At 43.0% G+C, this 9,217-nt stretch overlaps 1 protein-coding gene across 1 annotated transcript in view; it reads left to right on the forward strand.

Annotated features, from left to right (window-relative positions):
- Window positions 1–1,605: 1,605 nt before the first annotated feature.
- The window catches only part of LOC104914999 (doublesex- and mab-3-related transcription factor 1), a 53,416-nt gene continuing 45,804 nt past the window's right edge, over window positions 1,606–9,217 (forward strand). The window contains exon 1 of the mRNA XM_031557275.1: window positions 1,606–1,822. Within this exon, the coding sequence (XP_031413135.1) occupies window positions 1,606–1,822 (217 nt within the window). The remainder of the gene's footprint in view (window positions 1,823–9,217) is intronic.

A 9,217-nucleotide genomic window follows, 5' to 3' on the forward strand; every position in this document is an offset into this window, starting at 1 on the left:
TCGGGCTGCTTCACCTCTGCGCTCCGAGTGGCGGCGGAACGCACCCGGCAGTGCTTGTAAAACATCTGACTGTGCTTCTGCTTTAAAAGCGGCCGAAACTGAAGTGCGCTTATGCCCTTCCAGTAAGTGAATCTGTTCTGGAAGTTCTAATTAACATCAAATTGGGCTTTTCCTCCTCTTAGATAACTTGCTTTTAGCCAGACAATAACCTAGTCAACTAGACATTAGTATCTCTCTTCCACTTGCAGCTTTTGCGTTCAGTATATGCATTTTTTTTCTGAGCCTGCATGGCTTTAGTTGAGCTCATTTCTAAAAAGGCATATTTTTTAAAGTATTTTCACAACTTCCCACATGTTGCGTGGAGAGGCTCGGTGTGTAGCCAGGTACGCCTAAACCTAAATGACAAACCCGTGGTGTTTGGCAGCAAAGCAGGCTGCATCCCGTCCTGCGCAGGACTGTTCATCAGTCACAGGGCTGTCAGACCACGCAGGTGACATCTGGGTTGCTGCTCCCTGCCTAGCTGGGAGGTGGCCCTGAGGCCCTCCCTCCCTCACTGAGCCGTGTTGGAGTAGGAGCCACACTGCCTGTACTCCTTCTGATGTATCCCTGCAGCCATCCTTCTGCACCAGAGGAATGCTGCAGGTCAAGGATGTCGACTTGTGGGGTCAGAACAAGGAGAGGGGCTGAGTCCCGCAGTGTGTGCACACCTACGCGCTCTGCTCTGAACGTATTTCACCAGCTGTCACTGATTTCTCTTTGGTGGTATACCATGTCTGTGTTAGAATGGTGTTACTGTTGAGAATGGCTAGGGGGTAGAGGGAAATCCTGGGGAATCATCTAGGAGGACTTACGGAAGAAGTGGCTGCAGCCTGCAGACTGGGGCAGATCCCCTGGGGTTCGGATGCAGGTGGAGGCCAGCAGCCATGTGGCAAGGTGAAGGGAGGTGGCTGTAGGCAAGCTGTCTGGCTGTGTGCTGGGGCTTGGCATGGACAGAGCCATGCTGGACTGCCTTGCTGCCCAGATGTCTGCTGGGGAGCCTTCACTGTCTACTGTGTACAGCACATACAGAGCAGCAGAGGCAGGAAGGAGGCAGAGAGCCATCTCGCAGTGTCCCAGTGAGGACTGATGCACAGCACACAGTAGCAGCAGTTCCTGGTTTTTCCCCAACACTACTGTTACTCCAGAGCCCATTTTGCTCCAGCAAGGTCTGGGTGCATGGTTTCCAACAGGAAACTGCAAGGCAGCCCAGCAGGCTTGGAGGAGCACCAGATTGCATGGATAAGCCCTCATGAAGAACTGCCTTACAGTAAAGCAGACCCATTTCTTGTCCCCCGGAGCTGTTTGTCAGCAGAGTGTAGTGCCTGTAACAGTATGCTCTAACTAAGAGCAGCTATATGGTCAGTTTTACTGTATGTGTAACCCCAGCATTTCATGGATTCATTCACAGGTGTTTGCATGGAAAAGGGGTTTTAAATAGCTTTGTAAGATCTCTTTTATCTTCCTGTGCCCACTGGCTGGATCATGATGTCAGCACTGTAAAGTACAGAGAAGAAAACCCTGCCTTGGGTTTGTGCCTTGCTTTGCTTCTATTACTGCTTGAGCGCTATGTCTGCTTTCTCGCCCCAGGTTGCACTTAGGAGGCAGCAAGCCCAGGAAGAGGAGCTGGGGATCAGCCAGCCTGTGCCCCTGCCCAGCGCCCCAGAGCCAGTTGGCAAGAAGAGCAGCAGCAGCAGCTCCTGTCTCCTGCAGGACAGCAGCAGCCCTGTGCACTCCACAAGCACGGCAGCAGCAGCAGCAGCAGCAGCAGCAAGCGCACCACCAGGTCAGTGCCGGTGAGGAGCCCATTGTTCCTTGCTGTCCAGGCAGCACTGCTGCTCCATATGCTGCCTGGTGCAGCTAGCAAGAAGGAGGAAACCATGTCCATCATGTTTCATTATTTTCACTTGAAAAATAAAATTAGCTCAGAATAGACCAGCACTGCAATGAATTTCATGGTGTGTGGACCTGCAAGTAGTGACTCACAAGAAGTTTTTCTCTTTTCTCCCCAAACATATTTCCTCCTCTGTTTTCTGCCAGTCCTGGCAACCACTCATTCCCTGGCTGCTTGTCTGCAGAGCTGCAAAGTTCCAGTGTAGTGCAGGAGCTTTGTAAGGGTGCTGCCATCATGTGTGGGTCCCCCAGTGCCATGCAACCAGGTGCGATGAGCCACAATGGGCTGTTGGCAGTCCTTCCACCCTACTGCAGCTCTTTGTATTGCATTTAACCTTTGCAAAAACAGGCAAAAAACAAACTACATTTGTTCACAGGTGTAGTAAAACTATGCCTAAGCACAACCAGGACTGAAAGGTGCTGACTCCAGCCAAGTACTATTTTTTCTCCAGAGCTTCTGCCTGATAGGTAGAGCAGTTGAGTATATAAGAAAATGATATTGATATCGTTGACTTCTGTTGTATAGACAGTTCACATTTCTTCTTGAAAAGAGTAGTGAGGCATTAGAATGGGCTGCCCAGAAAGGTGGTGGTGTTACCACCCCTGGAAGTGTTCAAGAACTGTGGAGATGTGGCACTGAGGATACTGAGGGACATGGTTAGTGGGCATGGTGAGGAGAGGCTGGTGTTGGACTAGGTGACCCTAGAGGCCTTTTCCTGCTTAATGATTTTGTGATAGGCAGAAAGAGGAAAAGAAAAAAAGACATTAAAAAAAGGAAATGCAATTCATTTTTAATCATCTGCACGGATGTTAGTAACACAGGTGGATATTCTTTTGAGCTAAAGAGATGTTTCTAAAGGGGTCAGTGCCTTGCATTAAGTGATAATTGCACAGTACCTGGATGCGTGCCATGCTCCACAGGCCATTTCCAGCAGTGTTGACTATTGGATTTAGATGGTCTGAAAAGTCTTTTCCAGCCTTAATGATTCTGTTATTCTATTATTCTTTCATTGCTGTTCTGTCATTTTACTGGCACCTTATGGGCAGGCAAAGCGAGAGCCCCAGTCGTTAGCAGAGAATGGAGGAAGGACAGTGGAGTTATCTGCATATATTGAATTAAATTGACACAGCACCAAAGAAACGAGAGGTGGCTCAGTCACAGCAGATCTCACTCATGTCAGAGTAGGTCTCAGAGTGCCTCAGTTTGGTAGGCTAAGGTGTGCGTTTTGTAAGAACTGACAGTAACTAACACAGGCAGATTCCAACTTTTCTTTGCAGTGGGAGCCAGCAGCTCCCTGCCAGCCCTGGAAAAGTCTGGGGCTTCTGGGAGAGCTGCAGTCCCTGTATGACATGTGTTAGAGATCATTTTGACAGAGGTAATTCTCTTCCTTGGGTAAGTTTTCGGCTTCACAAGAGTCGTTTGTCTTTTGAAGTCCACCACGCAGTGCACTGTTTGCCACTGGAGGAGTAATGTATGAAGGAGTCACACAAATCAGACATAGTGCCAGGCAGAGAGTCTTTCCTCACTGTATCCATTTTATCAGCAAATCAGAAATATTGCAGCACCTGCAGAGGCCGGAGACTGTTTTTCAGATGCCTTTGTGACATGCTGTTTTTGAAGGGAGGAAAAATGAATTATTACAGTTGTAATGTAGGGGTTTGCCCATTTTCCTTCTGAGGCTCAGCAGCCGTGCTTGCTCTGGAGGGGCAAACTCCTCCTGTTATTTCTCCTTTTTTCTTCCAGGAGAAATAACAGCCATCTGGACATCTGTAGGGTGTTGGAAAGGGGTGGCTGAACCTCCTGAAAATATATTTTGCAGTTTCTGTGTGTTTTCTCTAAAAGAGTTACAGGTTGTTTGAAAACAATGGCTGTTTAATTATACAGGGCAACTAGCTGTGATTGCAGGGCATCTAAAGCAATTGTCTTTCCTCCTGTAGGGCAACTGTATTTGGTTAGGTTAGCAAATGTGTGAAACCTCAGGAAAAGATGGTAGAAAAGTACTTAAAATGTGTCCTCGAGACATCTCAGTGCAGTGTTTTTAAGCCTGGATCCTTCTTAGTTCCATGTCAGTTTGGTTTTCTATCTCTGCAGTTTTAATATTTAGAAATCGCTGGAGGAGAAAAGCATGGTCATAAATGGAGGAAATTCAGGAAATGCACACTAAATGGAGGAGACATGTAGCTTTGCACCTTTCCTCCCTTTTGGTCACATGAGGAGAGTTGTGTTTGGCCTCTGTGAGATGGGATAGTTGCAGGAGATGTAATGGGGAGTTCTGGAAAATAGTCCTTTTTTTTTCCTTTTTTTTTTCTTCCTGTGCTTCCATTCGCCTAATTTAGAAGCAACCAGAATAGATAGAATTACTGTATGCTCATACATACTTGCTCCTTCTGTGTTCTGCAGGGGTCTCTTTGCTCTTGGCTTTGCTTACATTGTGTACATGTCTTTGTACTATCACTGGCTGACCAGTTAAAGGTATTGTCAGCAACTACAAGTAATAACCCTGTACTTGTTATTTCCCTTTGTTACATTTACTATGCATGATGGAAACAAAATAGTGTTCTTCTTACTTTGCTGTATGCAGTTTCTCCCTTCATATTGAAACTCTTTGAGGGATGGACGAGATTTTATCTTGATAATTTGTCTTCTTTTCTCTTCCTTTGCTTTTCTGTTACCTTTTCAGCATGATTGTACCTAATTGGATATTCTGTTTTTCGTTGACCTTTTCTATGATTCTTGTGATTTCAAACATTGCTGCTGCAAGCTTTTAGTCATTGTTGTGCTGTATTAAGTAATAGGATGAAAAAGTGAGCTATTATAGTTGAAAGATAAAATGGTTTGATTAAAAAAAATATATTTTTTTTTTGAAAGAAAATCCCTTTAAGTCTTTATAGTGTAGCATTACATGCAGTCAGAATTTCAGTTTTGTCAAGTAAGTCTCATTTCGATCAGCTGATGAGCAAGATCAGGAAGGTGCCATAAACATTTCACCATGAAGAGTGCTCAAGTAAAGGAACAGGTTGCTCAGGGAGGTTGTGGAGTCTCCACCCTGGAGTAGTGGAGACTGAAGTGGATGGTGCCTAAGCAACATAATCCAACTGTGAAGGAAGCTCCAGAGAGCTAAATTATTTTATGATTCTTCAAAATGCCTACTTTTTTTCTTACTAAATCAAAGTATTGAAGTCTGAAATATGTTAGCTGCTTTGCCTGTTGTGGTGGCTGCAGGTCTCGGTGAGCATGCAGTGGTCATCACCTGTGCCCTTTGTCATTGCTTACTCACTGCTTTCCAGTTATCATTTTCTCCTCTTGTACATGCTGTCAGTACTTTACCAGTTTCATTTGCTGTCTGCCCTCTGACTCTGATTCTCCTTCCTTGCTGATTCTCCTTCAATACCGAGAGTCATGAAGCCCCGTCCATTGTTTCCTGGTGTTTTAACCTAGCTTCTCCCATGGCCAACAAACCTCTCTGTACAAATGAAAGAGCAGGATTGAACATGATATGTCTCTAATTAGATTGTTAACAGCTGGAATGTTTTACCCTTGTTCCTCACAGTTGGACTTGATGATCTTGAAGGTCTTTTCCAGCCTAAATGATAATGTGATTCTAACATACAAAATAAATAAATAGATAAAGTGCATCTTTTACCTGTGATCAACATCTTTTTTTATCCATAACAATCTGCTTTTTGTCCAGTTTTTCTTGTTAAATTGATAGTTAAAATGAGAGAAAAAGAATAATGTTTGTTTGGGAGCTTATGAACATCAGCAGTTTTGCTTTGACATTAGCACAAGTTGGGCTTTGTGTTGGGAAGCAGTTTCTGGAGTTTGTCTTCTGCCTGCTGGGTGTTTTCCCAGTTGCGTAAATCTCAGACTGGAAACCTCTGAAGACTTTCTGCAGTTTGGGGTGAAGCTTTCCCCTAACAGGTTATTTTCATTTCTGACTGATGTCATTTTGTAATGAACTCAGCAGCGCGCTGACCATGGCTGTGATATGTTCTATTTCTACAGAAATCACAGGCATTCTGCTCAGAATTCTTCAAAAAGGCATTACTTGTTAAGCAGGGGGGTTGTATCTGCCTCTCTCCAGTGATGGCTTAGCCTTTCTTGGGAACACCACAAAAGAGTTTTGAGCATCTCATTATAAAAGGACATAGATAAATCTGAAAGGATAGAGGGAAGGGTGGCAGAAATGATGTATGGCTCGTAGAAAAGGAGACTAAGGGTGGATATAACAGTCTATAAATATTTGAGAGGTAATAATATGGAGGAGGGGGAGGGATTATTTACAGTGCTTGAGACAGCATAACAAGGAGCAACGGCTTGAAACTAAAAAAGACAAAATTAAATTAGACAGTAGACACTTTTTCTCCTAACTAGAAGTGCAATTAGCAATGGAGTGACCTGCATAAGGACAAGGAGTTAAGTGAAGCATAATCATGAGAGGTGTTTAAGAGAGTGTTAGCCTGCGTTCTCAAGTGATTAATATGAAGGTAAATTCTGATCAACGTGCAGGTTAAACGAGATGACGGAAATCTCCAGCAGCTTTGTCATTTCCTGCTTGATGCATTGCCTGTGGACATTGTTTGACTGTGTTAAATAAATCAGTGTTGCAGGGTTATGCATCCCTGATCAGATGTTTCTATTTAATTCTCCAGTTAATTCTTGCTAAGCTTGCAGCTTCTCATTTGAAGTGATATTCTTCACTGTCTTTGCAGCTTCCCATGTGTGTAGGTGCCTGAGTTTCTCTAACTAACTTCTGAAGTGTCACACATGCTTATTAATCAAAGCACAGACTCCTTATATGCTACATTTCTTCTGTATCAGTGAAAGAGACGAAGCTAGTGGTGATCTTCAGAGATGAGTCGCTAAAAGAGAATGAATTATTTTTCCCTTCAGGCTTTTATTGCGTCTGAAGTTTCTGTGGATGTCTAAGTAGCAGCCTGGAAAAATGTTGAGAACTCCAGTATTTGTTTGCTTGTGCAGGAGGCATCAAAGGGCTCATCTGAGGCTTTCTGTATCAGAGTCAGGGTCTGGGAGTCCTCTACAGGAGGGAGCAGAGGAGGCTGGGTCCCACTCATTGCCCCACAGGCCTGCTTACATTGTGAGCAGAGCTTCTGTGGCAGGCCTTTGGCTGGTACAGTGGAAGTGGAATCCTACAGGCAGCTTGGAATCCTTCTCCCACATTTCAGAAGAGCGCTTTTCCCCAGATAATTGGAAATAGAAAGTTTTGATTTTTATTTTCTCAGGTGAGGCTGAGATTTCCAGATACATGTCTGCCAGCTAGACCCTGTGCTTGTGGCAGCTGCCTGTGCAGAGTTGACGTTAGTAGCAGCTATGTGAATTGTCCAAGGAACTGGGTTCTCCAGTCTTCTCGTCCTGCAGAAGGCAAGGGAGTTGGTTGGAAGCCCTTGTTCTTTGTACCTTGGACGTTCTCCCATCATAATACTGATATTTGCATATGTGCATTCACAGTTAGAGAATTATCTGTGTTGGCTTGTGGTTTCCTTTAGTCATTACACATGCCAAGATAAAGACTGGAGCAGGAGCAGTGGCTGTACTGAGAGTTTTCTATCCGTGGGCACATAATTATGCTATCTGCAACTAACCTCTTGTTCCTTTCTTTGTCCTTGAAACAGTTATTATGGCTTATCTGAATGTGTGGGGCTTTCTTGTTTTGAGAAGAGATAGAAGTGGGGAGTGAAGACATACTGCACGCTTCTTAGCTGAGAATTGGTGTGATTCCCTTGTTTTTTCTCATGCTTTTTAGTACCTTAAAGGCTACATTCTTCTGCTTTATTTATGAACTTGCTTTTATGTTTACATTAGTGCCTCATGTTCCATTTTCAGTAGATTTATTGTTTTATGACCTGGTGACTAAAAATGCAGTTTTGAAGATTTCCGAACTTTCTAACCTGTTAACTTTGCTGTACTTTTTCCTGTATTTTAGAATCTGCTGGCCTTAGTCACTACTATGAATGCTTCCGTTACATAAGTACAAACATTGTTCTTGCACCTCTTTGCTTTGTTTTCTTTAAGAGCTTGTGAAGGGTCACTTAAGTACCAGGCTTCTTTTCCTGTGAAATGAGGGTAGAAGCAGAAGTGTTTTGTTTTGTTTTGTTTTTAATCCTGTCTCTAGTTTCTGTTCATACCATTTGTGTTGCTTAAGCTTAGTCTACCACTTGCTGTTGGAGCTCCTGTAGTTATGGCTTGTGTATCAAGCTGTACCGTACTGCAGTGCTACTTATGTCCCAAAACCCTGGCTGATGTAAGCTTTTGCAGTTAAGTCACTGTGCTTTTCAGTTTGTCAGCTGTGCAGGAACAATATTAATCAGTGCTCAATTTGCATTTTCATTAAGGCAGATTTTCTGGGTCCAGATGGTGTTATTTCCGTGCAGTGATTCTGCGCAAGAATGATGTGCATGCATAAGGTTTTTGTTCACTAGGCTAGGTTTGATGGGTGTCTCTAGCAATTCTTCTCCTGGAGGTTAGTTTTTCTACCATATTGAAATTTATAGGACTCCTGATTATTTTTTTCATTTCTATTTGGTCTTATTTAGTAGAAACCTGGGTTTCTGTCGTCATACAACTTATAATCAAGTACGGACTTTAGCTAACTCCAGCCATCATCCTACTCCCTTTAGCTTTTTAGTGTGAGCCATAATGATTTTATCCCAGTCATATTTCTTCCAAGGTCTCCTATCTCAGATATTTGTAAAGCCTTGCCTCCCTTCCAATGTCTCTTTGATCCCCTCTTAATTACTTAGATCCCTTTACATTTAATCCACACTGAGTTTCTTCTCTCAGTTTTGCTTCTTTGGATCTGCAGGTGTCTGGGCTGTCTGGTTTTTTTTCAATAACTGTCTAGAATTCTGATTTTCTTCCCCAATTTCCTTTTTCTTTTAATTCCTTCCTCTCTTTTCTAAAGTTGAATGTAAGTTTTGCTTATGTTACGCACATAAGTAGCATGTTGCATGCCTGTTAAATAGCGAGTTAAATGTTTGTACACGAAAAGGAATATATATATATACCTATATATACATATATACACACACATATTCTCCCAGTGGTTACACTGAAGATTAAAAACAGAGCTTGTTTTTTGTGTTGCTAATTTTCTGAAGCACTAACTTTATTTGTGCTGATCCTATTAGCTGTCATTCATGGTAATAATTTTAGATTTGTAAATTGATTTGCTGTCTCAGTTTAACAAACATATCCTGTAGAATTCAAACAGTGTGTTTCATTTTCATGGATTCAAAACAATGTTCAAAGATTTTGAATGCTTTTTCT

The sequence above is a fragment of the Meleagris gallopavo genome, chromosome Z (genome assembly GCF_000146605.3).
Source record: "Meleagris gallopavo isolate NT-WF06-2002-E0010 breed Aviagen turkey brand Nicholas breeding stock chromosome Z, Turkey_5.1, whole genome shotgun sequence".
Classification (NCBI taxonomy): Eukaryota; Metazoa; Chordata; class Aves; order Galliformes; family Phasianidae; genus Meleagris; species Meleagris gallopavo.